This window comes from Columba livia, chromosome 8 (assembly GCF_036013475.1).
Source record: "Columba livia isolate bColLiv1 breed racing homer chromosome 8, bColLiv1.pat.W.v2, whole genome shotgun sequence".
NCBI lineage: Eukaryota > Metazoa > Chordata > Aves > Columbiformes > Columbidae > Columba > Columba livia.
In genome coordinates this window covers 17,200,079-17,216,563 of record NC_088609.1, presented here as the reverse complement: position 1 = coordinate 17,216,563, position 16,485 = coordinate 17,200,079, and the positions used below count along the sequence as shown (strand labels likewise).

Here is a 16,485-nt window from a genome sequence, read left to right as displayed (position 1 = left end):
AAAGTCCTCTTTCATTATTATGAGAAGATTTCAGCAGCAGATGAACTTCTGAGCAAAGGAACAACACGGGCAATGATTCATAGGCTAGAAGTTTCTAGATATTTCTTCCTTTTGAATTTTTTTATTAATTGTGGACTTCTTGAATTATAAGACTAAAAACTAACAATATATTTGTTCTTAGGGAGTAATTAATACAAAATATTGATGGTTCCCACTGTTGGGAAGTCACATTGTCTGCCATGGTACCGAATGACTCACTAATAACTGACCAGCTCATGTGCTGGGAATGGTAAATCTTTATAATTGCAAATGTCTAAAACCTGATCATAGAGCTTTGACTGGAAAGTTCTTTCCCTGTGTATTTGTGCAAATAAAGTTACAGTCCTGTACTCTTTTTTTCTAAGTAAAGGCAAAGCAGATCATGGCATATGGTAGAAAGGAAATAACTCCATGAAATAATTGTATATGTAACCATTTTTTCGGGGGTGGAAGAAAATCTTATTCTTATTTACTCACCTGTTGTTACTGAGGTGATTACTGTAATCACTGTTTGCAGACAAGGAGTGTGGGAGGAAAAACTATTTGCCTTGGCTGGTGCTGTATATAGCAACAGCCCTAGTGATGGGTATTCTGAGAAACTTGACTTCTCAATCTGAGACTGGTGACATAGGCAGGCCAGGACACACAGCAGAGGTAACAAATCTGTCACCAGATGAATGCCGTGTTCCTTTGGGACTTGGCAAATACAGTGACAATTTTTCACTTCTAATTATTGGTACTTCTGATGCTTACAAAATGTAATCTTTCAGCTGTGGTTTCACAGTGTAGCAGAGGTTGTTCTTACCACCATCACAAAGCTTCTGCTCTTTGCAGCTGGCCAGAAAGGCAATGCTTATATAGATCCTTTGCTGTGATTTTTTTTTTTTATTTTTTTTTAACTTTTTGCTTACTGACTGACTTGTTTCCCTCTGAGAGTTACAGTCTATGGATCTGTGGGGTCCTCTAAAAAATCACTTATGGGGTATGAGGCTGCAGAAGAGGAGCTGCAGGCCTGTCTCCTGCCCCCATGCTGTAAAGACTCAGGTTTTTCCCCTTGTCCTCAGATATGTGCACCTGAGGCAGAAATTCAGAGGGAAGTTAGGGTTGTGAAGGGGGTCTGTAGCCTGCTGAGGGGATTGCTATGTCTAAAAGCCCACACTTGCATAAACTTCTCAGGTGGACCTACCTTGTTCCCCATTTTGTAAGATGCATGTCCTTGCAGTAAGGAGCTGCTCTTAGTCCCCGGATAGTTTAATTGTACTTCGAGTTGAGCAAAATCTGAGGTACAGGACACAAAGATTTCTGTGTAAGTATGGTCTTCATGAGATAAATATTACAGCAGTTTTGGAAGGCAAATAAAGTTGTAGATTAAAAAGCTTTTCAGTAAATGGTTTAAGATCCTAGGGCTGCGTAAAATAAGCTAGCAAATGAGAGACCTTTACCTAATGTAGTTAAAGCAGCCTTGATTCAGCTCTGCAAACACAGGCATCTAGTCCCACTGAGCTGCTCTAGGATACTCGGTGGCCTCCCTTCACCTCTGCAGCAGGGAATGGGCAGTGTGTCCACCTCCATGTGTCATCTACCAGCCCCAGGGGAAATCTTAAATAGCCCACGAGCTCTACATACTGTAAAGTGTTTATACAGTCAAGACAGAATATATATGTGCTTAATACTGATCGCTTGCAGTATGCTTCAGGATGTCTCATTCCGTGTCACTGTTTCTATAAGCATATTCAGACACATAAAATTAATTGGAAGGACACTTCCTGGAACACATAATATGATGCTATCATGCTTTTATGAATTTACATTCCAGTTTAAAGAACCAATTGCACAATTTGGCTGCAGTGGCTGATATCTTATTGCTAGTGTGATGTCTTGGAATCTGCACACTATAATGTCTAAAAGAGTGCCTGGCTACATGATTTACTTCCCCAATATATGTAAAACGTTCCTCTTGTGTTTTTCTTTCTCTATACATTGTTGCAGCTGTTTCTTTTTTATTCTTTTTCATAAAAAAAAAAAGCTGAAATCCTTTCTGTATTCTAATCAGACCATGAATTGGTACTGCTATTTTTAATTTTAATTTTGGAAAGTTTTTTTTACAAAATTTTGTAGAGCTTGACATTTAATATTTTGAAATCAAAGGATCTCAAAGCTGTACAGTTAGTGCTACTGACAACTTACTAAATTTGTAATTCTACCAAGAGAATTCACCTTCACCTTCCCCTCTGTGAAGCTTTGTTGGAGGAGACTGTAGACAAGCCTGTGTGATGACAGAGTCTTTGCCCGGAACAGGCCACGGTCTGTAGCCACGTAATCCAGCTAATTGGCACGTGCAGCAAAGTGTTATTTTCAGAAGACTTCTTCCATTACACTCTTTTGTCTGTGTTTAGTGAACGTTAGACCAAACATCAGTTTCTGAAGGGACCTGTGATTGCAACAGTACTGTATGTTTGGCAATACTTGGAAATGCTGCAGTCATTTCCCTTTCCTCTGAGGCTGTAGGTTCCTAAACATCCTCATCTGCCCTGTAATTAGTGGTAAACATCCCTGACCATAATATTTGTTTAAATCAGTTGTCTACAGTACCAAGTTCTGGATATTACTTAATTACTTTGCTTAGAGTGAGACTGCCTACAATGTATTTATTGGGATTTAAATGCAGAAACATGTAGAGTTAATATGGAAGTATGAAATAATCAAGAGAACTTGAGAGAAAAACCTAACATCATATTCTCTGAAGGCTTCTGATGGTACAAGGGAGAGACATTATATCATCTCATTTACCACCCATCTGTATGAAAAGGATTAGGCTTTGCTATGCTTGCAGATTTGTTTTGACTGACTCTAATTATAAGCGGATTTTTACTTTGTTTTTTAGACATGATATGCAATTCGTATTTGTTTTTCTATATTATATCACCTGGACACCAAGAGTGGATATAAAACTCATGAAAACAGCAGTATAACCATAGAGTATGAATTTCATCACTTTTATTAAGAAACTAGGCCAACACAGCTCATATTTATGAAGTAAAATTATCTAATTGTAAGCTCTTTTCAAAACAAGCAAACTAAAATAATACCCCAAGACAATCTGTCCAGTGTGGTGTGCTTTTTTTTTTTTGAGCCTCAATAGGTCAACAGTTTCCAAGGTTGAATACAGTTAATTGCTATAATGGTTTTATTAATCTATCTATATCTATTATCCTGTCAAATGTAATGTATTTGAAGAATTGCCATCACTTGTTTGTTTGTTTGTTTGTTTTTTTTAATTATTATTCTTATTTAGTAGATGAGGGAAGAATGAGACAGAGTTCTGCCAGTTTAGCTATTTTAAAGTTTGGTTTTTTAATCTTGCTTAACAGAAGCTTTGAATGATTAATGTGAGCAAATGCATTTAGTGTTGTCTGCCAGTGGGAAGTATACCCGAGTTACTTCAAGTGCTGATAATGAAAATGTTAAAAGCAGTGATTTGTTATTGCTGCTGCCATTAGTTGCTGTTCTACAAAACATGTGACCTGATGAAATAAACTGTTATTGTCACACATGTGGTAACACAAAAGAAAAATCAAGCAACAGAAATATCTCTACCAGTTAACAAAAAATCTATTTTGGGAAAAGGAGCCTCCCTTCTTCTAACTTTAAGAAAAAAACCTCAAACCTTATTTTCAGAAGGAATTATAAAGTTTATAAACCCTCCAGCAACAAGGGTTGCTAGACTCATAACTTATTAGCAAAATAAACACTAAGCATTTCATGCCATTAAAAAAAACTGAGAGTCCCTCTGTGATTTCTCTGAGCATTCTTTGTAGATGATTTTTTTTTTTTTTTCTTCTGGATGAAGCGCATCAGAAGTTAACAGCAGCAAAAGCTGTACTATCCCTAGCTGGGTTTCCTATTGAGTCCTTGCTTGCTGAAAGTGGTTTTTAAGAGCTGAATATTCAAACATTCATATGACAATCCTTTTACATGGGATCAGTGTAAAACGAAAGGATTATCTCCTATATTAACAATCTCTTTTCCTACAAAACTGAAGTTACCTTAAAGCTTTTGGTACTAATGTAGTTTATGCTCAGATTTGCTTTGTATTCTGCTTTAGACATGTACTTAAATATTATCTTTGCAACAAAAGTGAAATCCAATTGTTTGCTGTCTGCACTGACCTGTGTTTTCATGTTTCTAAGGAAAAGCTTAGACACTTGCATTGAAAAAAATTAGGAAAATTTTGAGTGAGAACAAAAACTTAAGGGGCACAAAGTACTACTGTGAGCCTTCCATCAAAAGACTAGGCTTTCCCAACAAAGGTGAGACAATAATTTATTACATCGTCACAATTATTGCCTTTTAAAACTAGGCAGCCAAGTTTACAGCTTAAAGTAAACTGTTAAAAACCATGAACTGGCAACATGACTGAAGTAACTTCAGTCAAATAAATGTATCCAGCTGGATGAATACTTCATTTCTCCTGTGAAATCATCCCAAAGGATCAGTATGATGCTGTCAAGGTTTACAGGGCTGCTCTCAGAATGGCTTGTTCTTTGTATTCCTTAGAATAACGCAGTTTGAGCAGATGCTAGAAAGGTCCCTGATTTCCTATGGCTTTCAGTGTCTGTACTGAACTCCATTAAAAGAATTGAGAATCCAGTTTTAATGAGATTTGAGAAGTCAGATTGGTTTTTGAATGTAAACCAGAGTACTTTGATACTTGATCAAAGTATTATAGCATATATTGTAGACAAAGTACATTTATAGCATATATTGTACACCATAATTCAGCAAAAAAATGGAATCTACACCATATGAATACTGCACTTCACAGCTTAAGATGAAGCAAACAGCTGTACTTCACAATTTATCTTTTACTTTGAAAGAAAATAAAAGTAAAACAAAAAAACCCCAAAATATAGCAATGCAGGTATTTTTTTCTTCTGTGTTACATATAGCCAAATAAATATTTAATTCCTAGAAGCAAAACTATTTTATTTCAGATCTCTCAAAACAAGAATACTGAAAGTATGTTATTAGAGTTGTCAAATGTCAATAGAAGACTGGAATCTTAGGCTATAATTTCTGACTGAAATTTTTAATACCTGGGTTTTAGGGTTTTAATGAGGGGAGAGGAAAATAAATGGGACTCCTCCATGGGAAAAGAAAGGGAAGGTGGAAGGTAGTCTGTCATTAATTCTAACAGCAACAGACCAGTTCAGCAGCTTAGTATTAGTAATTGTCTACTACCTGATTTTTCCTGTCTACTTTAAAACACTGGCATTCCAGAAGAAACCTTTTGAAGTTTTCAGCCTTTCTCTTTAGTTTACCATTTAATTTTTTCCATGAGTTTGAAGGCTGTGTTTGAGTTTTTGATAGAAATTTGATTCAAGAAATCGTGGATAAGAATCTCTTTCCATGTGCATGTAAATTATTCTCTGTGCTTCGTCAAAACAGGATTGTGTTGCTTCTTGAATATTCCTTGTAATTGCATTCCTCAGAGGACTGTCAATGTTAATCTGAAACAGAAAAAAGAATTATTATACTGAAGTATCACTGAATACATGCCAAGGAATGGGAAAGGAAGATTGAATTTAGGAGGCTTGTAATGAATGCCTTTTATTTATATCTTTGTATGTAACCTCTAATATCAGCACCTAACCAAAAATGTGGATTCTACCAGAGTGGATTTCTCCCTATAATGCCAGAGTATCCTGTCTTATTAGTTGACCAATTTGTTCCTCTTTTGGTGTTTGATTTAGTAAGAGGCATGTTAATGGCTGGATGGGGAGCTTGTTCCCTTGGGGACCAGAACCCTTCAAGACTAGGAGGTGTCCAAATTTCCCAGTGTGCCCCATATCTTTAACAGAAAAGCCAGTTTAATCCCAACTGTTGTGATCAGCGGAGGTCAAGACCAGTAGTAAGCTCACTGTTGCTGGGCCCATATGTAGAATATGGGCCAAAGACTTCAAACCTTAGGCATGTTAAGCAATATATATTTTCCTCACTACTTCTAAGAAGGATAAGAACATATATATGATTCAGGAGAGGAGGAAGGCCTGAGGACATGGAGTGGTTGCAGTGAAAGGAATAGCTAAAAGGTGCTGACATCCAACCCCCTTTTTTGCTAAGAATTGTTCCTAGAGCTGGGATTAGATCCCTGAAGAGGAAGCCTGACTTCTGAGTTCTAATGAGTCCAAGTGCCTGGAGGTGCACAGTACCTGTGAAAACCCCTTGCTAAAAATTATTATGATCTCTGAGATAAAATTGAGCCCATATATCAACCTTATTAAGGAAAAGTGTTCTGATTCCTAGAGCTCTTCTGCTGCAATCCAGGATTTGTAGCAGAAAAGCTGAAGGTCTGTGGGTGTCTAAGAGTAGAAAGTTTTAGCAACAGGAAAGTATAGCAGATACAATGCAAACTTTTGATAATCCATTAGCTCATGATGAATTAAATTGCTTTTTTTCAGCTTGACTTTGTCAGTATTGAGAGCAGCACTCTAAAGGTGTGAAGTTAGTGCTGATGTCTTTCATGTGTTGGGATGTTGTTCTTCCAGAGAGGTCATTTGACTTGCATCTTCTAAATGCTGCTAAAATCTTAATATAAACTGTGTTTGAAGTCCTCATGAGGATGCACCTTTTTAGAGTGATACCTAGTTCTTGTGTTAACCATGAATATCAAGAAAATGTAAAGGCAGAGTTGTGCAGACTCAGAAACCAGACAGCCAAGAGCAAGATTAACATAAGTATTAATTTAGAAAAAACAAACAAAAAAACACCAAAAAAAACCCCAAACCAAAACAAAAAACAACCAAACCACCCAGCATGTTTTTAACTGTCCTGAGTTAAGCCCTTACTTTTGGTTAATGAATTTGTGGTTGACATTACTGAGTTGGGTTTTTTTTTTTTTTTGAAATGCAAATGTCTTGCTGAGTTTCCTATTGTTGCACATGCTAAAAATAAAATAAATGAGAAAAAGACAGAAAAATGTATTGTCTTTCCAACTGGCATTTAAAACCAACAGAGGGAACTTCAAAATTTCTTCAAGGTTTGGATTTGTGGGAGTGGTTTAGTCATTTAAAGCATCAAGTGCTCTCTGCCAACATTTGGGAATCCAGCTGAGTTGGTTTTGGCTTGCCCTTCAGTGTCAACAGGGAGGGTCCTATTTGAGACTCTATTATAGTTTTATTTTTACACATAAACCAGAAAATAATCTAGCTGGATTTTTTTTTAGTTATGTCATTCTATCAGAGGCAGCAGCAGTAAAAGCCAGTATTAGCTTATTTTTGCAAGGAGAGTAATAAGCAGGGATAGCTAAAGGTCATAGAGCATGACTGGCTGAGCAGGAATGACCTTTTTTTTTCTTTATGTTGGAAAGAAAATCACCCTCAAACATTTTACATACAAATCTGCTCTGTCTTCCCTAAATTGTGTTTTGCTGGAAGCAGAAAATAATTAATTTATATTGGAACCTTTCTTTTAGCCCATTTTACAGAGGGGACAGCACTGGGTAGAGTTTTTACTTCGTTCATTTATATTTACTCTTGCAAAGACCAGAGTAACATATCACAGTATCACAGTATGTTTGGGATTGGAAGGGACCTCAAAAGATCATCTAGTCCAATCCCCCTGCTGGAGCAGGAACGCCTAGGTGAGGTCGCACAGGAACATGTCCAGGCAGGTTTTGAATGTCTCCAGAGAAGGAGACTCCACAACCTCCCTGGGCAGCCTGTTCCAGTGCTCTGGCACCCTCACTGAGAAGAAGTTTTTTCTCAAATTTAAGTGGAACCTCTTGTGTTCCAGCTTGATCCCATTACCCCTTATCCTATCATTGTTTGCCACTGAGAAGAGCCTGGCTCCGTCCTCGTGGCACTCACCCTTTATATATTTATAAACATTAATAAGGTCATCCCTCAGTCTCCTCTTCTCCAAACTAAAGAGACCCAGCTCCCTCAGCCTTTCTCCATAAGGGAGATGCTCCACTCCCTTCATCATCTTTGTTGCCCTATGCTGGACCCTCTCCAGCAGTTCCCAGTGTAGCAATGTCATAATCCAGAATCTATTAAGATCATATAAATGAACCCTAGATCAAATGCTAAAAACAATGGAATTAATCCAAGAATTTGGTTCTTAATCTAGTTGTGTCTTTTGCTTTGTATCCTTGGCAGATATAAAGATATACCTATAGACAAGATGTCAAGGCAAGTATTGACATTCTGGATGCAAAAGAGTTTGGGGTGGATGAATAGCAAAGTTTTCACTCCCTTTAAGATGAGATGCTAGCCATTTGTTATTGCTTTTGTCAGCTACATTACACATTGGGATTGCTATTAGAGGAAATAGAGAACTCATGTTATTGTATGTCACCTCATTGGGAGCCTGGGGTTGAATGTAATGTGTAAAAAGTTTCCTTGCCACAGAAATCCTTTTCCTCTGTGATGTGATCTTCTTATAAGCTTCACAAGCAAGCCAGAATTCTATGTTTTCATCACTGTGCTCTGTCTTCAAGTAGGTCTTGTAGATCATAGGCCCATCTGTAAATTTCAGAAACCAAATTCACATACCATGACTATATGCATTAACTTTAGAGTCCTTTGAAGACAATAGGGGTGTTTACAAGGCTGTATAATTCTTGATTGCATTTCTATAAATATTTTTATTAGATTATGTCAAAGTGGGGAATTAAACAAACTAACCCTGGAGCCCTACATTTCAACATTGCATTTTCCTGCCTGTGCAGAGCTCTCTTTAACCTCGGTGACATTTCACTGTGCAGGGACAGAGTGCTGAGAACTTCGTTCTTCCTCGTCTGTGCAAACTGTATCAAACATATCAAAAGGCTGACAATTACTTTAAAATCCCTTTTCTAGTTTTGTAAGGAAGATATATAAGTATTATCAAATAATCATTATTTGAATTAAAACAACAACAACAACAACAACAACAACAACAAAAAACCCACACTTTATTTTCTTGGTGTAAGAGTTTACAAAAAGCAATGGGGAGTGGAGGGACTAACGTTTTTCTTGCTGCTGTATTGACCGAAGTTAAACAGTTAAAACAGTTAAAAGAAGAATCTGTTCAGCAAATAAGCGGTTCTGCACCAGAGAATATCTTTGAAACACCTGTCAATAGAGTTTGACAGCAGCAATCAGTGGGATTTTGGCAAAGATTAAATTCCTGCTAAAATCGCTGCCTTTTGTCATGTCCTTAGTCTTGTTTTGTACAGGATTAGGCAATAATGTTGTTAAAATGCCTCTGGCCAGGAGAACCCTTCTGAGGCTTCACTCTGTGTTGGCTCTTGAGCAGGAGTGGTCTCTGTACTTTCAGAGCAAAACCTAAGACAGGCGAACACTTAGCCTGCCTTTCATAAAGAGCTGCATATCCATTTGATTTAGAGCTTCTGGCTTTTCATGTGAGTACACCTTTGCATTTTCTTATATCATTAAGCATTTAAATCCAAAATCAACAAATCTAAGTACAGGGAGCAAGGTATCTTAAGAAGGGCAGCATCTGAGCACTGCTGGAAGCTACAACATTTTGTTTAAAGCAAGTTTTCCTGCTGGTGCAGCATTCTGGGCTTCCATGTTTCTAAAGACACTGAGCACTGCCTGTTGCTTGTGTTTTAATTTAGTCTCTTGTAAATGCTAGCTGTTGTTCACTTTATCCCTCTGCTTTCCGTGCAAACTGTAACACACCAGGTTGTTTGCTGTTAAAGATTTTAAAGGCAAAATATTTTTCTTTTGACTTGTTACAAATTCTGTCTGTTAATCGTCTTGCTCTTTGTACTTTGTCTGTAGTTAGAAAATAATGCTAGTCCTCCAAAATAATTTTTAGAGGTTTTTGATGTAACTCTGCGACTTTTTCATCAATGTTTTTAAAAAAGTAGTTCAGCAGTGATGTTCCAGACTGGCGGCCATATGAGAAATTTGGGAGAGCTCAGAATGAGGCAGGAGAACGCTGGAGAGGGAAAGTTCAGGTTTGTTACTGAAGCTACAGCTCTTCCCATACATGAGATGAGGGTCTAAATTCCATGGATTTAACCCTACAGATGTACCATCAGCTGTGGTGTCTTTGCCATACACAGGATTTCCCAAGAATCTTCTTTCACTTCCTTCTAATATATGTTGCTGTTAAGTGGGGATATAGCAGATAAACCAGCCCTTATCGTGTGTCTTTGTAAGAATTACATGTGCTTGCAGAAATGGCAAGTTTGAGAAAGCATTTACAGCGTGCTACGTTTCTTTTCAGTGTGATGCATGCTAAGTGTGCCACACAAAGGTGTTTTCATTAGCTGGTTATAACACAGCATACATTTTTACTGCATGACTTATTGATTTTACGTCATGGGAACTTTTGTCAGTAATTCATCTGGGATACAAACATACAATTACTTACATTTACTTGTTATCAGCTTATCAAAAGACTGGGACCATTGCAGCACTTCCTCCGAAGACAATCTTAGGAAAAAGGACATTATTGTACGTTTAGCTGTGGTTCAAAGTGTAAAAAAAATAAATGAAATTACTTTATTGAAAATCTGTTCGCTAATTTAAATAAGATCTATATGAAACTTACATTTTAAAGAATTTTTCTGTGTGTCCAAGATCTTGTGTTTACTATGCTGAAGCAAATACTCCTCATGCTGTAACAAATACAGTTCAATCTCAAGGTGGTCCCATGTAATTCCTTTGGAAATGACATTCACTTATGTAAATTGTGCTTAGGAGAAGCACAAGGAAAGTACTAGCTTTCTAGATAGCAACTTCTTTGGGACAGGAATCATTGTATCGTTTCAAATACTGATGTTTGTATTTAGTAGCAAAATCTTTAAAGGCTTGAGATCTCGTAATACTTAAAGGCCTTTAACATCTAAGTTGACCTGTCACCTGAGAGCTGAATATAAGCTCGGAACATAAAGTAAATAATGAAAGGTTAATACAGTCTTAGCTTCCATCTCTCTCCAGTTGTTTACAGTTCAGTATGACACATTATTGCTAATCTAGACAGTTCTTGGAGGTGACTAAAATCAGATTTCTTTCTTTCACGTTTGCTGCTCTTAAGCAATAATTTCATAAGTCTGTCGGAGTCTCTTGCCTGATTCTGGGAACCAGCATGGAAGTCATGAGGTGAGAGACTAAACAATTTAAGGAAAAACAAATGTTTGAGGGCAAATAGCTCCATTTAAGTGCATGTAGCTCCACTTACATCGACTGGTTTTTAAGCATTGCAGTTATAGGACATCAATGCTGGTAACTTGGAAAAAATGCTTATGCTTATATTAGTAGAAGAAAGCACATGCGATGTATTCCAGTGGGTGCTTTCCATTACGCATCGGCCAAACTTGGGTGGGGAACCCTTCTTATTGAGTATTATGTTTTCATAAGAGCTGTAATTTTGACAACAGTTACTTAGTATCACAGAACTTTTTTATTTTAAATTAAAAGCAAAATTGACTCTGGTATGAGTGCTGCATGGTATGGTACTTCATAGATTTTTTGCTACACAAAAACCATTATAGTTTTTTAATTGGTGATCACCCATTTATTTTTAACTTTATGTAGTCATCATGCTGTGATATATGCACGTGCTGTGATTTACTGATTGTTTTGTCAGGCTTTCCTGATCAGTCAGACCTGATCAGAGAAACATATAATAATAGTTATTACTATTATCAAATCGTGGTGTCAGTAACTTGCTAGTAGCTCTTGTCATTAAAAGATATTTTTTTTCTCTTTGTTGTGAGCTACCAGCCTCCTCTCTGTATGAACTCAAGAAGCATGTATTGTGGGGAGTGAGAATCTCTAGTACTTTGAATGCTTTTTTTTGTTCCTGAAGAGCTGCTTCTGAGTCAAATTCACTGTTATTGATGCAGATAATTTTCCCCTCAGCAACAGCCCTTGTATATAGAACAAGTGACAATCTTGTCTGTCTCCCTGAGCATCGTCAGTAGGGACATCTTATTTCCATTTCTAATTATTTTGTGAAGCAGAAAGAACACTGCCTTTTGGGACAGATGACACAGAAGAAAACCTTTTTACTTGTATTTTAAAATCAGGAACATATGAAAGGCAGTAAGGGAAACGTGAACACGGGTTATTGGGTTCTGTATTAATGCTGCTTTCACAGCTGCTGTGCTGACAGTAAACATCTTGCTGCACTGATTTGCAACGTGATTGAATTTGCTGAATAACATATATTACACTGAAAAAAAACCCTGAATATTGTCCAAAAATAACTAAGACTTTATAGCTGGGACTCCAAATTTGAATTGGAAAAATGCTGTTGTAGGGTCTTGTGGAGCTGTCATTCGCTTATTGTACCCTCTCCAGTGTAAGGGGCTGCCCTGGCCACTGATGTTGGGGAGAGGAGTCCTCATCCAGGAGGCATTTTTCAAAATGCTGTCTGGATTTCTGCCACTTGACTTCTGAAGGTGCCACTTGGGTGAGGTCATCAGACACAGCTCAGCATTGCTATGGAGGACACACTTCAATCAGTAAATCAATCCCGTGTATGATCTGATAGCAGCTGGCAGGCGGGTTGGATAGTATTTCACCACCCCAGCGTGATGTGCTGACCCAAGTTCCAGCCATGGTTGGCCTCTGCTGAGGCTGGTGGCAGCTGAGGACTTTCAGGAGGCACCTGGTCTCTTATCCACCACATGTGTATTATTCAAAGTTTGCCGACAGTCTGAATTCTTTTAAAGGACTGACCCAAAATATTTGTATTACAAATTCTTCACAGGCCCGAATCTGGACTTAATCCAGAGGTTAGTTTAAGCCCATGCCTATTTAATATAAAGGAATTGGCTGTATGAAGGTGGTCAGCTGGGGCATTTATGAAAATGTTGCACTCTTTTCCATGATCTTAAGTTTGCAAAGAAAACTTCCATTGCAAATTTTGAGATTTTTGTCCCTCCTACCTTACAGGTGCATGTACTCCTGAATATAAGAATCTTATAGTTACTTACTTAGAACTGATCCCTTTTTCTTCTGCTCTGAATATCTTGCAAAGCCAGCAAGTATTTGGACTCATTCTCCTAAATATGGAAAATATGTGAGTTTTAAACCTGCTGTGCTTAGTTCTGACTATCTTAATTTCCACTTATATTATAGGAATCCTACCAGTTCTAGCAGTATTCATATTTTATGTATCTAATATTTGAGTCATGACCAAAGCATTAGATGAAGAAATATGTTTGTAACATGCAAGAACTTAAAACAAATTAATATTAAAAAAAAAAAAAAAAAATAGTGCAATGGATATCCCTTAGGGAAAAATAGAAGTGTTAATAATTCTCTCTTTTTGCTTCTCTAATTGTGGAAAGAGATTACAAATGTGACCCTGACCCAAGGCAGAAGAAAACCAGGAATCTTTTCCCTGAAAGCTCAGGGTGACCTGGATCAGGGATCAGAGTTCAATGTAAACAGGACAGTGCTGAGTAGTTTGTTAAGCACTTGAGATTAACATTGAGATTTGTCCAGCAAATATCTCAAAGTCAATAAAAATTTCTATTAAACTTACTGTTGTGTAGAGATGATATCCAAAAGAAAAGGTGTAACTCTTTGTTAGGAATGAGGCAGTCTGTCTGAAAACAAACAAAAAACAATACCAAAAAATCACACGCGCGCACACACACACGCACCCCAAAAAAACAACAAAAAAAAAAACACAAACAAAAAACAAATCAACCAACCAACCAAAAAAGCCCTTGTGACCTCAAGTATGTCTATTTCTTCTCCTTTGGCTTTCATAGAATCATAGAATTCTAGGGATTGGAAGGGACCTCGAAAGACCTGTATACACCTGCCTGAAGTCAAAACACTAGTCTTATACATTATTTATTTAAACTCACTTTTTTTTTCAGGTTTGGGTTTGATTGGCACATGCTCCTCATACAACCAATCTTTTCTTGAAATGCATAATAAAATAGAGGAAAGCTGTCTCTGTGCAGTCTTCTGAACCTGTGAGATTATTGCATTTACCTTTAGTCTTATTTTCCTTGTTTCCTTACATCTATATCCAATTCTACATTATATGAGAGTCTTACCCAGTAGATTTCCTACAGGATATTAAAACTTAATTTCCATTGCCTGGTTCCTAATTTTGTGGAATTCTCTGAACTACACGCTCTGCTTGGTTTCTGTATGTTTTCCTCTACATGTGCCTATTCATTTCACCAGTATTTACTCACTTCACCCTCTGCCTAAAAGCAATCTTTTAAAACTATGCAATATTCTGTATTTAAGCTGAGGTTATGCATTTGAATTCTGGCATATGGTTGTTGCTTATCACCTTATTTTAGACAATTTTACCCAATGCCCTCTATTTTGGGTGTTTTCATACTGCAATTCTTCAATTTACTGGAATATAAACAAAACACAGGCTTTGTGGCTTTTTTGAAACCTGAATAAGCTTATGTTGGTTGCCCACTATACAGAAATGCTGAAGAAATATTAGATGAAGCAATATTAGGTAATCTAGTTCAGCTACTTCCATCAGAATTGGAAGTGTTAATCAGTAGTTTTTTTCTTCAGGTGACTGCTGCATGAAGTCTCATTTGTCTAAGGAAATGCTGTTGTTCCAAGGAACCATTTTAATTTGAGTTAAAGGCTTTAAGCAAGTATTGTTCCCCAGGGCTTGTTGAGTACACACATTTGCCAAGCATACATCTAGGCTTTGTGGTTCTCTCTTCTTTTTATATTAGAAATATTTCTTAAAAGACTGAGGAACAGAGCATGCTGATTTTATCTTTTTCAGTGTTTTTTTTCTTTCCACTGAAGCGTAATCTATGCTTCCATGAGTTTAATGTTGCTTGTTTCTGCTGGCCGTAGCCCTAAAATAAGACAGGAATAGTACACAAAGCTACAACATGTCAGTTTTGAACTGGCTGATCTTAGTAAGCGCAGCCTGGGATTTATCTATGTTAGTGTCCTATCTTCTGCTGTAAACGTCAGCCCATCTACATCTTAACTACTTACTACAGCTTTGCAGTGTTCAGCTAACTCGATTTGGATCGTGGGAGCTGTTTGCACCTGTTCCATATAAATAACATGTAGTATCATTTTTGTTTGCTCATTATAAGGTTTTATTGCAATAAGACCACAAGTTCTTTAACATGCGGGACCTGCGTTTCCTTGCAGGTCTTGTAATCAAAAAGAAAGTCACATGGTTACAACACATTCAGAGAAGAAATTGCCTGTCGTTATTATGTTAATGTCTGTAAAATATGTAAGCAGTACTGATCTGGAAATGACTGTTTAACTGCTATCATATTTTATATTGAAAAAATATCAGCAAAACTGCTTTGGTAGATCAAAGAACAAGATCTCTCTATTTTTTGAACTACAACATAATTTTTGGCTTTCCAGCTCCCTTATGCTGTGGCAGTCAATCTGTAAACTACCTTATGTCACAGTTTTTAGTACACAGCGTAGGATTCAGGAGAGCCTTCGAGAGAAACTGCTGTATAAAAGTTCTGGTGAATTGCCGTCTGCAGCTTCACTCAGCTTAGTTTGTTCTAAGAGTATTATGCAAAATATTTATATATAAATAAGAATAAAGTTTGTATACATCAGAAACATTTCTAAAATGAATGCCTTTGCTATTCTGAGGTAACTTTACATGCCAAGAGAAAAATGTTTCCCTGCCTTTGCTATACTTTTCCAATATTTTTTCAAAGTAAAAAACCTCATACTTACAGAAAGTCGTCTTGGATTTTCTCCCTTGGTTAAAAAGTTTCATTTAGTAGTTGTATTTGCAGGGATAATTTTCCAAATTCCTTGACCTGGTTGTTTGTTTGGTTTTCATCATTTTCTTGTAGTGTAGAAGCACTTACTACCCTTTGGCGATGTCTATGCTACTCATGTTAGCACCCAACTCCTTTCTGTACATACCATAGGCAAACAGTGGCTGTGGTTTCTATCAGAAAAAGTTCAGTTGGACTGATGCACCACTGATAGAGGCTTTTTACTCAGAAATTATCTTGCTTCTCTGCTGATCAGCTGTAAAATGAAATGAAGCTCTGTTTTACTTCATTGAAATATTGCATGTATTGTCCAAGTTTTGTGACCAATATTTTCCATCCCTTTATCAGAATATATGAAATCTAAAGTCTATGTTGAACTTGCAAGATGAAAGGCAAACGTACCCTTGTACTAAAACCAAGTTTCATCCTCTTAGAGGCAGCATTATGAAGCAAGTACTTTGGGCTGCCTTGGGAGAGAGCCTTTATTTTCTGCTCTGACACATTAGTGTAAGGCTTTTATGTACTATACACCATCAGGGCGATGTTAGAGCAGAACTTTCTTTAAATGTCTATGAGGTCCTCTGCCATTTTTCTCATAGCTATTGTCCATGTGAAGGCCTCACTTTAAATTGAAACTCAAGTTGTGCATGTTTCACTTAATCTTCTTTAGCTAAATGTGTCAAAGCGGCCATGCAGTGCCATAGCGC

General features: G+C 37.1%; 1 protein-coding gene across 2 annotated transcripts; it reads right to left on the bottom strand.

Annotated features, from left to right (window-relative positions):
- Nucleotides 1-5,122: 5,122 nt before the first annotated feature.
- On the bottom strand, nucleotides 5,123-16,196 carry RGS13 (regulator of G protein signaling 13). 2 transcript variants are annotated; one of them, XM_065072331.1, is made up of 6 exons: nucleotides 15,732-16,196; nucleotides 13,555-13,618; nucleotides 13,001-13,069; nucleotides 10,429-10,490; nucleotides 8,398-8,564; nucleotides 5,123-5,549 (listed from the first exon to the last, which is right to left on the bottom strand). In XM_065072331.1, exons 3-6 carry the CDS (start codon nucleotides 13,063-13,065, stop codon nucleotides 5,364-5,366), a joined length of 480 nt encoding a protein of 159 aa, XP_064928403.1. In that variant the 5' UTR covers nucleotides 13,066-13,069; nucleotides 13,555-13,618; nucleotides 15,732-16,196; the 3' UTR covers nucleotides 5,123-5,363. The 2 variants fall into 2 exon arrangements, with proteins under 2 accessions (XP_064928403.1, XP_005499067.2); XM_005499010.4 differs by lacking the exon at nucleotides 15,732-16,196 and having other exon boundaries at nucleotides 13,001-13,991.
- Nucleotides 16,197-16,485: the final 289 nt, after the last annotated feature.

What these genes read in the sequence shown, in the direction of transcription:
- RGS13 (XM_065072331.1), bottom strand. Translation starts at nt 13,065, where the DNA reads ATGAGTCCAAATACTTGCTGGCTTTGCAAGATATTCAGAGCAGAAGAA. An exon ending in TAAGCTGATAACAAGTAAAT is followed by an intron (nt 8,565 to 10,428) that starts GTAAGTAATTGT and finishes TGAAATTTACAG; the next exon opens with ATGGGCCTATGATCTACAAG. An exon ending in AACCCCAGGCTCCCAATGAG is followed by an intron (nt 5,550 to 8,397) that starts GTGACATACAAT and finishes TTTCTGTTTCAG; the next exon opens with ATTAACATTGACAGTCCTCT.